Source organism: Carlito syrichta, unplaced genomic scaffold (assembly GCF_000164805.1).
Source record: "Carlito syrichta isolate Samal-C Ts95f unplaced genomic scaffold, Tarsius_syrichta-2.0.1 Scaffold308238, whole genome shotgun sequence".
Classification (NCBI taxonomy): domain Eukaryota; kingdom Metazoa; phylum Chordata; class Mammalia; order Primates; family Tarsiidae; genus Carlito; species Carlito syrichta.
In genome coordinates, this window is record NW_007252334.1 from 316,369 (window position 1) to 330,833 (window position 14,465).

Consider the following 14,465-nt stretch of genomic DNA (forward strand, 5'->3'; position numbering starts at 1 on the left):
GGTGTGGTAGCGCGTGCCTGTAGTTCCAGCTACTTGGAAGGCTGAGCAGAAGGATCACCGGAGCCCAGCAGGTCGAGGCTGCGGTGGCCGGGAATGGCCACTGCACTCCAGTCTGGGCGACAGAGTGAGACTCCAACTCAAAAAAATAAAAAAGAAAAGAAAAAAAAGAAAAGGGGCTCATTATTTTTATCTTCTTCTATTGTATACCATACTGAAAGTATTACAAAAGCAACCCTCTCTTATATTTCCTTAAAACATTTTGGGACCCAAGGTAACCTTTTAGGATGACAGAAATGTTCCAGATCGTGACTGTGGCGGTGGAGACATGATGGCATGCATTTGTCAAAACTCATCAGATTGTGTCCTAGTTTTATTAAAAGTAAAATATACCTCGGTAAAGTTGACTAAAAACACAATTTCCTATTAATTTCAAAATCATGCTTCCCTTTTCCAAAAAGAGGAATATTTGGGTTTAAATTTTCAGTTCCGTTTTCTGTGTTGAAACCCTGTCTGAAGTCATCCTGTTATTCACATATCCATGGCAAGCAGCTCAGAGCCCCCAGAGGAATGACTAAGTACACAGAGAGCAGATCGGACTCCAAAAGAGAGGCGCCTTGCTCCCAAAGTGTTCTTTACTGGAACTGAAAAATGCACCACTCCACTAACAGACAAAGAGCTTGTCACTAGCTTATTACAATAGCAACCATTGTCATCTACTATGTGAGCCATTACTTCTCATCTTTGTAAAATCCTAGAAATTAAGTATTAACATCTCACTTTTTTCTTTTTACTTTTGCCAATCCACATGATTAGTAAGATATGAAATGCCAGGTATGGTCCAGAACCCAAGTTGCTTAAGTCTGTTGAAACTCAAACATATACAAGTGTCCCCAAGAATCTATGTAAATACAGTTCCAAAAGGCTGGGACATGTAACTAGGTGGTAGCTTTTTCCACCCAAAAAGATGTGACCCACTGGTTTCAATATACATATGGAAGTCACACAAAATTAGAATGTGTTGTTTTTTTTTTTTCCTGACAGTAGTCAGCTGATCTTTGAGATATCAGTTTAAAATAAAAGGCTGTCAATACTGCAAGGAAAGCTAGTAATAATGATTCAAATTCTACCTAGGAAGTTATCTCTGGATTTCCATTTTTCCTGACAGTATAGCACTACTCATTGGATAAACAAAGGAGGCATTTTCGCTCTGGAAATACTATGCTAAGTAAAGCCATCTTCGCCAACTTTAGGGTCCAGAATGAAGCTCATTTATTTCAGAACTTGTTCTACTCCACTGACTACAATTAACACAAGAACACATATAATTAGAAAATAACCTCCTAGAAAATGTACTTGGACAACAGTCATAAACATACCAGCTCATAAATGTCTTCCTCAGGCTGTGGAACATAGTGCTGCATTTTGTTTTCTATTAGAAATTTCAGGCGCAGGTAATGAGCAGAATAATCCAGCTGATGTGTCTGGGACCAAAAGAAAGAAAGAAAGAAATGCCTGTTCAATAACAAATAGGAGTAATTAATTCTCCACCAACATATTATCATGTATGCTCAAGAAAAACAGAAATTTGTTACTGGATGGGGGTGTAAGTTTTCTACATATCTTTAAAAGTTTACATCCAAAAATTAGACTGTTAAAATAATTTTTATTGAACACATCAGTAATATTCCATGGGTATATTAGGATTCAGTGGAAACAACTGAGTCATTCCTTCCCATTTCCTTATTTGGCATTGCTCTTAAACACTGGTTGTGCAACAAAACCCATAAGATCAAAGAGGCCCTTCAATATAACTTTATTGATAGGTGATTCAAGAAGAAATGTAACAAGAAAGTAGTGCGTTTACAATGAGAGTAAAAAAGCTGGGCCCAGGGGAAGTTGTTTTTTTAACCACATGGGGACAGTGGGACAGTTGTTAACAGTTCATTTGCAAGAGAGCCAGTGTGAAGACAAGGCATTTGGATTTCAGTCTTATTTATGTACTCCCCAAGTGAGACTTCCTTCAGGGGCAGTGCAAACAGGAATGTATCCAACTATGGAAACACACTGCATGACTTGCTCAAAGAAAACAATTCTAAACTAGTTAGGGATTGAAATTTCCAAGGCTTCTCCTTGGGTCCAGGATGGGTCACTGGATTTTTTTTTTCTTTTCTTTTCTCTATCTAGAAAGTCATTCTTGGAACAGTTTTTAGGAACAAGCAATAGTAGCAACATGGTTTTATAAATAATTCTCAATAGATAGTCAAGAGAATACAGAGAAAATAAGTAAGAAAATGCTCTTAAAAAGTTAATGGCAACATTAAAATAGATTGCTAGAGAGAAAATGTTTAAACCAAGTAGTATTAAAAGTGTCTTTATCTTTTAGAGATCCATCCTCAAGTGCTTACAGATAAATGATTTCACATCTAGATTTTGCTTCTAAAATAATCCAGAGTAGGCGGTGGGAATGAGTGAAAATTTGAAACTTAATTTGATAATTGTGGATCCTAGGTGTTTAATACATGAGATTGATTACATTGTTCTCTATCTTTATATAAATTGGAAATTTTTCATAAAGTTAATATAAAAATCTCTTTACACTCAAAGCTCTACTAGTGAGAGTTGGTTCAAAATAAATGAAGTTAATTTTTAACTGGGTCAATACTTTCTACTTACCCTCTAAAAACATATTTAACATATTTTTAAAGCCAGACTAACAATATCTCAATAATTATTCCAGTAATAGTCAGTCACTCACATCTAACAAACTCATGGGTGAGCCAGGCACCATGTACAGCACTGAAAATACAGACATTAACACAACATCAACACAGTCCTCAGGACTGTACGCGGCTGTGAGGTAGGAGTACGCAGATGTAGAGGGTGAGGCAGGGATAGTTTAACATTTCAAATAAACATATTCATGTAGTACAGGCATCCTGCATTCTTGCAAAAGTACATTTCCAAAAATCAGAAATGAGTTTGCTCAGAACACCTCACAGAATGATGAAGTTTTCTAGCAGTGATTCTTGGGTACCCCCAACCTGTATCCTCTCCTGAGTAATGTGATAGTCTGAAACCTGCTGAGCAGGACACAGAAGTCATTCAGTGAATGTGTTCCCGGGCACCTGGCTTTCATCCTTTCACTGCCTGTATTTGAGGCTGAATGAATGGTTGGTGTCTGACAGAACCAGCATTGTTGGTGTCAAAGATAATAAGGGTGGATGGGTAAGCCCAAGGAAAGAGAACCCAAGGAGTTTTGAAGTGTGCTACCTACTGTCTGTTGGAGAACCACCGAGACAAATAAACCACAACAAAATACTAATATTTAGGCTGATGTGATAAGCAAGAACAGTCTCCCTCATAGAGATCGAAGCTGCAAATGTTTCCCACCTACCCAGGTCCTCACTGAAATCTTTAATTAGAAGCAAAAATTTTGGTTCACCATCTGTTTCCGACTGAGGCGGAAGAGAAAGAAATGAAATTTCATGGGGTCTTAGTAACAGGAACAAATCCACTTGGAAACCTTTTCGTCATCATTAATAAACACTTTGTAGACACTCCTGATGAGACTGCCACTGAAACAGATTGTCTTCTGGTAATGAGACCCAGATGACAACCCCACCCAAGAAGACTCTGGTTTCTAAAACTGCTGTATGAGCTAGAGGCAAGCCCACTGTCAGGCACCGAATAGTTCAAGGTGGTCCTGGTATGAACTGTGGAGATCTCCCACTATCCCTATATGCCACAGTGCTGAAAAAATGTATACATACATGCAGAGAATGATAATAATTGATAACATTGTCAAGGTACCTCACTTAAACGGTTTAACGTAGTACAGAGAACAAAAGAATAATGAATATAACAATGACCCCATCGTATTTTTCAAACTTCAAGTTACTATAATATTTTGATAACTTTAAGACATAAAAATGAGCACATGTAACGTAAAAATTATAATGACCTTACTTGTAACCTAAGAGCCCTTATCTTGGCAAGTCAACACTCTAAAAACAGGACACTGATCAATATACATACCAGCATCTCTTACCATTTTGGTAAGTTTCTGAATTACAAACCTCATTAGTCATGGCTGATCTAACATAAAGGGAAAATCCTACTGAATTAATTAAATCAGATCATCAGGACTCTCAAGAATGCTATGCTCCTCAGGTATCTGCAAGCCAATATCAAAGCCAGTTGAACAACTAACCATGTTCACAATACATCATTGTGCAAAAAGAATTCCAAATGTTAGTGAATATTTTAACACAGTAATTCTAAATGTGTGGGCCTGCTTTAGACTTCAAAACATTCAAGAGATAATTTCTTATCTCAAGGAAATTAAGTTAGGAACAAATTTAAATGGTATAAATTTGTTTTCCAATAAACACTTACTTAAATTACTTAGAGAACATTTTATTGATTTTGAGGCAATGCAGCCGCAAAGTATACATAAGTATAATTTTTAGTTTAGTTGGCATAATTTTTTAAAATTCACATCTTACCATGACTATTTAAAAGGATAAAACAGCAAAACACAATGTCGATCTTTTCAGTAAACTGTTAGTGCCAATTAAAATAAATACCACGTCTCAAAATTTACTGCCATAACATGTCTCAGAATTTACTGCTAATCTATCATGTTTTACTCTTCTATTTCTCCTTATATTCTTCCATTTTAGCCAAATTTCTCTGAGAAACATACAAGAAGGAAGTGACTGCATACAGAAGTATAAACTTGCAATCACTGCATACAGAAATCTACACAAAAACACCAAGTGCTATTACAGAATTTCCAAGGACATTTTCTCTTTCCTTCAAAGTGACCTTTTATTTTTGTAAATGCCAATGATTATTAGAATATCTAAAGCTATAGGATGACATAGTGAAAGCATGAAATAAAACTGACACATGGTCATATGTGAATAATATCAGGGAGTATGTATGAATGAACAGACTTTTTTTGCAATTATGTTTTGTAATTGCAATGATCAGAATATATCCAAAACCTACAGGCCAACAAGGTTACCTGCTGTATTTAGCCACAATCATTCCAGTAACATCTCTAACATGAATTGTACATGAAATGAAGATCTTGAAACATTTACTATACCAGAACTTGACTGGTGCTCAGATGGCAGATGGCAAACTGATGAGAAATGATGTGGATCAGATAGAATAGGAAAGAGAATGAGCTGAATGCAAGAGACAGAAGAAAGAGATTGATTATTAAATATTAGAGAAAGCGTCCATCAACATTGAGAATAACAACAATGAAACCAAAGACAGGCATTCTTACAATCACCTTTGTTTTCGATCCCTCCTCCAAAATTGAAAAACAAAAAACAAAAAACCCACTCACTATTATATTAGATCATTAATAACATGGGGCACTGCTTTCCTCATTATCTCCTTCCTGCTTAAGAATAAAATTGGCTCCACTAATTACAATAAAGTGTTTTCCAAAGAAGAGGCAAGTTTGGAGAGCACCTGGCCCTCAGCAACTATATAATTTATCCTACATGGATGCTTTTTCCAGAGACCATCAATTTCTTAAAGTGCACATGAAAGTTTTCCATTTTTAAACTTATCAGATGGAAGCTTGTTCACACACCATGGCATCTTTGGTTTTATTTCTATGTTTTGGGATAAAGACCCCAAGAAAATTGGGCAGGAGTACCTTTTACTGTTAGAGAAAGGGATTTGTACCCTATTGATACCATCAGAAACCTTTCAAGTGACAGAAACAAATACTTCATAAGGGAACAGGTCTCTGTATTACCTAAAGATGGTCTCTAAGTGGTGGTGACGCTATTATTCTTCAGTCCCTTAGTTTCTTCTAAAGCAAAAGCTTTAAAAGTACCCAAAATTGGGCCTATCATTCATTGATTAATTTTCCACCAATCAATTGTTACTGGAAAACTTTTGTTTAACCTTGAATTCCTGACTGAGTAAAAGCCCATGCATGTGCACAGGATGCTCCAAAGCCAGGCTATGCCTCTCAAAACACCTCCCAGAGTTGGGCTTATACAACACACCTCCCTGAGTTGGGCTTATACAAAAAGGCCAGAGAGTACTACTTCTAACACCTACAGTTGCAGATCTGCGAATAATTCCCACAGCTCTGCAGAATATTAATGGGTCTCTAAAGAATTGTGCTAATCTATAAATAAAGGAATGCAGAAATCCTCAACAGACCAATTTTGTTAAGTAATTAAATGAAAAATTGTGAACAGAGATACCATTATCCTCAAAAGCCCAAATTCACGTGCATGAAGGATTCAAAGCATGTAAAGTGATATTTATTTTTAACACCTATGTTAAGATGATTTTGGCTTTGTCCTGAAACAAGTGGTTCTTCCACTCTTCTTCCACATAAGATGATCTGAGACGCTAATTTGAGCTGGACTGTTCCATTTCCCCCATTCAAACGAAGAGCCATCTTTTTCTCTTAAAAGGCCCCAGTGATTTGTATTCTAAAAAATACAAAACTTGCTGATGTAGAACTACAGAAATGAGATACTTGCTGAGGCAGTGAACATTATTCAGTATTTACAAACCATTGTGTTGAACGACAAGGTATAAAAAAAAATCATTTCATCCATTCAGCTTCTTCTAGGATAAAATTATGACAGAAAAGCATTCCACTTTTCCTTTAGCAGTCCCAGGAAAGACCAATTCACTCCCCTAAGAATATAGTCTAGATTTTTCCGAGTCTTGTGGCTCTTCCTTCCTCAAGATTGACCCAGATTCTGAGCGTTTTTGTGACTGTCCACCAGGCACAGCTGGGTACACCCAGGTGCGAGACAGCCAGACTTAGGGTCAGTTTCTCCTTTGCAACTGACTGTGATGTGAGCTCAGGCAAGTAATTAAGGCCCTCTGAGCTCCACTTTCTCCATCTATAAACTCAGTTCTTTCTCAGACTTGCTATGACTACTAAATAAAATTATTGATGCAATTAATTACATAAAAATAAAAACAAGCACGCAAGAAAAGTTATCTTTACTCTTTCACTCCACACATTTAAGGCCATTCACCTGGTTGCCCTTCAAGGGGGAAAAAAATGAAACTAGGTTCACTTTGAAAAGGATAAATGCATTTTTTCTACAGCTTAAGGTGAAAGTAGAGGACATTAGTCATTTTTCACTTAAAAAAAAAAAAACAACTGCTGGGTTTGGTGGCTCAGCTGTAATTCCGCGCCTTTGGGAGGCTGAGGTGAGTGGATTGCCTGAGCCCGTGGGTTCGAGACCCGCCTGGGCAGGCGAGACCTCATCTCTACAATAAATCAAAAAAATTAGCCGGGCACAGTAGCGTGCGCCTGTAGTTCCAGCTACTTGAAAGGCTGAGGGGGAAGGATCGCCAGAGCCCAGCAGGTCGAGGCTGCGGTGGCCGGGAGCGGTCACTGCACTCCAGTCTGGGCAACAGTGGGACTCCAACTCAAAAAAAACCAAAAACAACAACAACAACAAAAACAATTAATTCTGTGTTCACAGAAAGAGGAGTTTCCCATCATGGAGGTCAAACTTATGTTTTCCTACTCTAAAGATGCCCATCGTGTAATAGCTATTGATGAAAGAACAAGTTACAAAACCATACTCACGGTATTATGCCATTAAATACATGTATGTGTATGCGTGTAGAAAAAATAATAAATGGATAAACACCAAAATGTTTACAGTGGTTATTTTTGCTATGATTTGCCTTAATTTGCTGCTTTGTTCTTTGACAACTAGATTTTTCTAAAGTTCTGCAATGATCATGTAATTTGCTCGATAGAAATGTATCAAATATATACATTAAAAGAAACTACTTTCGAAGAGCTCCTCTCCTTCCGAAGGTATTTACTTACATAATTATGCACAGTATCACAAAGGAATGATGCAACGCTGCTCTGAAAAGAAAGGGAGGTGCATTTTAAGCTCCTTCCTCTCCCACGTTAACTCTGAGTTTCCATGTGTGCCTCAGAAGATCTCTACTCTCCATTCTGCTGTTCTTGAGATAACAACCCAAAGTAGCTCCATACCTTGCAAATCAGCTCCAAGGTGTCCCGTGCAGTGTCCCCTGGTCGGACAACCGTCAGCGCTGGCTGATTATTGGGCAGACAAAACCAGGACGGAGTGAAATACTCATGGACCCAAATGTCGCAGTCAGGATTGTGCTGGTGGACGCTCGGTAAGACCACTTCTTTCTCTCTCTATAATAAGAAGTAAGGTTAGCAGGGCAGTAACAGTCAAGCTCTGATGACTTCAGATCTCCAGACTGCACATGGGGATTATAGATTTCTATGAAGGCGGCCCAGGGCAGAAGCAAAGGCATTGATGGGAAACAGGAGGACCCTTGGAGAGAGAACTACTGAGAGGAGATTTATGGGGGAATGGGGAGATTTCTGACCTCATCTATAAGATGGGCTTCACACCTGGCCCACAGCATTCACAGGTGGCCACAGCATGAACGAATATGCACCGAAATTTGGAAGAAAGCAAGAAATGGGTCACCCATTCACAGTGCAGTTTTACTGTTATTTCTTTCACAAACTCATTTCAAATTTCCAGCAGACAATTCTTAGTGAGAATATCTGCCATGTGAACTGTGAACTATATGCTTCAAAACAACAATTAAGCCCCAAGGTAATTTTTTCCAATAAAGATAATGTCCTGGTACCACCGATTTACAGATAGCATCATTTCTGTGTTCAAGCACAACTGTGGAAGAGACAGCTTCACTTCCCAGATGGAGTTCAAAGAGTTTCAGGGAGAACCTCATGGCACGAGGCTCTGTCTACTACATAACTCTGCCTGAGGATTGGGGAGTGACACAGAGTTTGTAAATACGTGAAAAGAGGTATCCTGTATAGTCATTCAGCAGCTGGGTTGAAACTAAGGATGCTAAGCAGACAATGCAGAGAATCTATAGACTGATGACACATTGGGAGCCCAGTGAAACAGGCAAGGAAAGAACGATGTTAGACTTCAGTAATGTAATATTGGTGCTCAATGTGCTAACTAATATGGCTTCACTGTTGGTTTATAATCAGGCTACTGATTGGTAAATACTGTACATATCTACAGATTCCCAAGAGCAAGGCTACTATCAACAAATTACAAGAAACAAATTTTCAAATGAAGGCTGAGAGGTGGTAGCATAACAACTTGCATATATTATATATTTTCTTAAGTTTTCAAGCAAAGTTTATTTAGAAAATAAATGAGAGAGAGAGGAGATTCACCTCCCCAAGATAGGGGAGGGGGGCCAAAGCTTAGGAAACATGGCAGCCATAGCTCAAAGAACCACATGACCATACCAGAGTTTAACAAAGTAATGGCCACAACTTGCATACATTAAAAGTAAGTGATCCAAGAATGGGGAAATGTTTTAGTAAAAGCCACTAAGCTGAAATCAACTGTGGAAGATAATTTCAGCACTGCCTTTGAACAGCGTTGTTTTCACAGATAAGTTGGACCCCAGGGAAAGACTTGTCAAAAAGCAATCAACTTTCCTAAATCCCATTAACTATAATTGGAATCTTCTGACGTGCCACATTAAACAAGTGTCCCTTAGTACTAGATCAGTCCAAGTTTAGCACCTAAACTGCTCTTTGAGAAGAGGCATTCTAGCCAGGAAATGGGATAATGAGTAATCTTTTTTTTTTTTTAAAGGGAAGTCGAAAAATCTAGACAGAAATCCAAAGAATAACTTTTGCAGCTTCCAGGTTTTGTTCACTGGAGAAGATAATCCAACATTAAAAGTGTACTAATGATGGTAAGCAAGATGAATCAGCCAACTTCAGAAGTAACCAAATCAACATCAAAAACTATGCTTGGATTGAATGGAGATATGACAATTTCATTTCTTCAATTTTTTTTTTTTGAGTTGGAGTCTCACTCTGTCACCCAGACTGGAGTGCAGTGGCACATTCCCAGCCACCGCAGCCTCAACCTGCTAGGCTCCGATGATCCTTCCGCCTCAGCCTTCCAAGTAACTGGAACTACAGGCGCGCAGTACCACGCTTGGCTAATTTTTGATCTATTGTAGAGATGAGGTCTTGCCAAGTTGCCCAGGTGGGTCTCGAACCCACGGGCTCAGGCAATCCACTCACCTCAGCCTCCCAAAGTGCTGGGATTACAGGCTGAACCACCGAGCCCGGCCATTTCTTCAAATTTCATCAGAGAGAGATGCTGAGAGTGCCACTGATGAGTATTTCGAAGAACAGCTGCCTTTGTACCCAGTATGGCATCATCTAGGGGGAGTGTGGGCATGAAAGAGAGAACAGTCCTTCCCACAGCCATTCTTCCCTCCACCCCTCCAGTAGGCAGAACTCTCCATGGCATTCTTGTGTCCAAGACTCAGCTCCACCTAGAATACAGGTCTGAGCTCCATGGCATTCTGGTGTCCATTCTGGTATTCTAGGCGGAGCTGAGCCACTGATGACTGCCACTGCTTGGTTGCATGGCAACCGAGAGTTGAATTTTGGCACATTCATTCTGAGCCTGAGAACCAGAGCATCACACCAAGGTAATGTTAACAACATCAGAACCCTCCCAAACCAAGAGGTTTCTGGTATCATTATCAGGGTCTTGAAAACTAGGGCTGTCCATTCACTTAGGGTGGAAAAAGCGGCCAAGAAAAAAATACATATGTTTATGAGCTTTTAATCAGAAGAGTTTGAAAACCCGTATTAAATCCAAGCACAAAGTTGAATCAAATCTGTGAATCTTTAATTGAATACTTAATTTGGGATGCAAATGCATTTTTTTGTTGTTGTTTTAAAGAACACACTATCAGAATAGTTCTTTGAAATTAATGGGAGCAAAACAGCACGTGTGGGCAAAGAGGGAGGGTAATAAGAACATGCCTCTTGAGAATAGAAGCTGTATATAAAAATAAATTGGCAATGGCATAAAATATTCAACTACTCAGAACCCAAATTTCCTCTTATTTTCTAGTTGAAAACTTACACATCAAGGGATAAGTATGAAAAATGTTATGTCAGCAGAACAACATTCTTATTATCGTTGAGTTTTAAAAGAATTTTCTATCTCTTGTTGACTTGTTACATAACTTTTAAAAAACTGATAATTTCAGTTTTTAATATCCAGTCTACTTAATTTTAGTAGCATGAGACACCACTGCACTGTGTATACGTTAATGCACTTCTGGTACTTTTAGAAAAAGAATACATGTTTATTTTTACCTTGCCATCTGGAATAATGTCATCAAATATTCCCTCTAAAGATTTCTTTACAGCATCGGTTCCCTCTCCAAACACCTGCATATAAAAAAGTATCATCTTCAAAAGAAGTCTGGGCAACAGGGCAAACGAAACACAGGAAGGGGAAAGGAAGATAGGCATGGCTAACAGAAGACATTACAGAAGTTTCCAGATACCCCTACCCCAAATCCCAAAGCAAGTACAGTAATTTATGAGATGCCTGGGCACAGTTGCTCACATCTGTAAATTCCAGAACTTTGGGAGGCTGAGGAGAGAGGATAGCCTAAGCCAAGCCTTTAAGACCAGCTTGGGCAACTTGGTGAGACCTCGTCTCTACAATAAATTTAAAAAATTAGCCATGCATGGTGGTACATGTTTGTAGTTCCAGCTACTTGGAAGACTGAGGTGGAAGGATCACCTGAGCCCAGCAGGTCAAGGCTGCGGCATCCGTGAGAATGCCACTGCACTCCAGCCTAGGCGACAGAGTGAGACACTAACTCAAAAAAATAAAAAAATAAAAAAATAACCATTTATAGGAGCAGACCATGATAAACACGTCCTTGTATCTAGATTCACTTTCCGTATCTTTAACAGTTGAGAAAAAAAGTTTGCTTTTAGCTCTGAATAACTTACCTAAATTTAAATAGACTAGCAAAAGCAATGAACTAGGCAAGTTCACAGTAAGAATTTCTGATACAGCCTCATATACCTGATCAGATATTATAAATAATAATTAGTGTGCTTTGTAATACTTTCTTCAGTAGAAGTTGGGAAGACATTTATAGTTTTTTTTATGTCAACGTGGCAGAAAGGTTTTTTTTTAAATTAAAAAAATAGAAATGTGTCTCTGCTTTGAAGTTTAATAAATCGTGCTAACTTAAAGGTATGATGAAAATCATAAGAAGATACTGATACCACTAGGTACTCAATACTCAAACACATGGACATGAGACTTTTTATATATTGGCTCTAAACAAGCATGTAATATCAGGATAATGTACACAATTAAGAAAACATCTTTCCCTCAATGCAAATAAAATATACCAAAAAAATGCCATTTTTGTCCATTTCAAATTAGTGAATTAAAGAATAAAAGTCTACTGGTATACTTATGGCTAAGCAGAAAGTTTTTGAACACACACTTTAAGAAATAATTATAAGAGCTGTTTATAAAACATTACACTATCCTTTGATTTTGAAAAGAAAGTTAAAATAGTCTCTTGAATTCATTTAAATTCAGCCATGTATTTCAGTAACAAAGTGCTGTACCATAACCTAGTGCAATAAAATAGAAGCATGTGAACTCAGGGTTTTGACAGAACAAAAGTCCAAACTGTGAAGTTCTGACATATATTTTGGGGTTTTTTGTTTGTTTGTTTTTGAGTCAGGGTCTCACTCTGTTGCCCAGGCTGGAGTGCAGTGGCACGATCACGGCTCACTGTAGCATCGACCTCCTGGGCTCAGGCGATCCGTTCACCTTAGCCTCCCCAGCAGCTGGGACTACAGGCCCGTACCACCAGGTTTGACTAATTTTTTAATTTTTTTGTAGAGATGATATCTTGCTATGTTGCTCATACTGGTCTTGAATTCCTGACCTCAAGCAGTCCTTCCACCTTGGCTTCCCAAAGTGCTGGGATTACAGGCATGAGACACAGCGCCCAACCTGACATGTATTTATAGTGGTCATCTGAGTCACCTGTAATGACAGTGGATACATACAAAATGTCACCATGCCCTCCCGAAAGGAGGGGACAAATGTTGGTTGTTTATGTCTCCTTTTGCAGGTTTAATCAAGAACCATCAAGTCTCTTATGTGATTTTTCTAATAAAATATTGACTTTCCTCAAAATAACTTCTTCCAATTTACAAAACCCATGGTAGCCAATTCAATGTTCTACTCTCCTCAAAGATCACAGGCCAGGCTAGGCGTGGTGGCTCAAGCCTGTAATCCTAGCACTTTGGGAGGCCAAGGTGAGGGGACTGCCAGAGCCCACAGGTTTGAGACCAGCCTGGGCAACATGGTGAGACCTCGTCGCTACAATAAATCAAAAATTAGCTGGGCATGGTAGTGCACACCTGTAGTTTCAGCTACTTGGAAGGATCGCCAGAGCCTAGCAGGTCGACACTGGGGTGGCCATGAGTACAATACTGCACTCCAGTCTGGGCAATGGAGTGAAACTCCAACTCAAAAAAAAAAAAAAAAAAAAAAAAGATCAGAGGCAAACTGCATAACTGCTCAATCTCACATTTGGTTATCATTAGTTCATCTGATCTCCTGCAGGTTTTATCAACAATTGAGAAACACCATATTTAAACGGTGATCCCGGGGACTTAGTGTATCAGCTTTCAGAATTAATCTCTTCTTAAAATTTCATGTCTTAGCCGGGCTCGGTGGCTCAGCCTGTAATCCCGCACCTTTGGGAGGCTGAGGTGAGTGGACTGCCTGAGCCTGCGGATTTGAGACCCGCCTGGGCAGCAAGACTGATCTCTACAATAAAACAAAAAATCAGCCGGGCGTGGTAGCGCATGCCAGTAATTCCAGCTACTTGGAAGGCTGAGGTGGAAGGATCACCGGAGCCCAGCAGGTCGAGGCTGCGGTGGCCAGGAGTGGCTGCTGCACTCCAGTCTGGGCGACAGAGTGAGACTCCAACTCAAAAAAAAAAAAAACAAATAAAATTTCATGTCTTAAATGAACTGTCAGAGCAAATAAGGATGGACCCTTCCATCAAAAGGCAGTCAATGACATCTTCTCACTTGCATAAGGGCACAAGGTGAAGAGGTCAAACTGGGGATCCTTGTCATGACCTCCAAGACACTCAAGGTTTGACCTTCCAGCTACTACAGTCCATGAAATGGACATTCGCCTTCTTCCAAAAGACCACAGATACTTATGTTCTTTTAGCCCCCCAAATCTAAACAAGCAGTTCTGGAGAGCTATTCATTTCTCAAAGCCAAAGGAAGAGGATGACAATAACAGCAGAGAGTGAGCTTCCCGGAAGTGACGCCAGCAGGAGAGTGGCCTTGGCTAGCAAAAGAATAAAATAAACGAGGAGAAACAGGGCTGTGGCAGACAGTCATCTGAGGCCCAACACCACACCAGTCTAGGCTGTGCCCTTGGGAATGTACCAAGATCCCCTTCTAGCTCCTGTACCTGAGCACAAAAGGACTGTGGCAGTGAGTGAGTGCTCTGAGATTCCAGTAGGCAGAAGAGTTGCCCATGTAATGTCAACCCCCAAAAGTCAAGGGCAGAGGAACA

General features: G+C 39.3%; 1 protein-coding gene across 1 annotated transcript in view; it reads right to left on the reverse strand.

Moving 5' to 3' along the window:
• TIAM1 (T-cell lymphoma invasion and metastasis 1) overlaps positions 1-14,465 on the reverse strand; it is a 227,495-nt gene that overhangs the window by 91,314 nt on the left and 121,716 nt on the right. The window contains exons 10-12 of the mRNA XM_008065337.2: positions 11,192-11,266; positions 8,024-8,194; positions 1,377-1,481 (exon numbers count right to left, since the gene is read on the reverse strand). Coding sequence (XP_008063528.1) covers positions 1,377-1,481; positions 8,024-8,194; positions 11,192-11,266 — 351 coding nt within the window. The remainder of the gene's footprint in view (positions 1-1,376; positions 1,482-8,023; positions 8,195-11,191; positions 11,267-14,465) is intronic.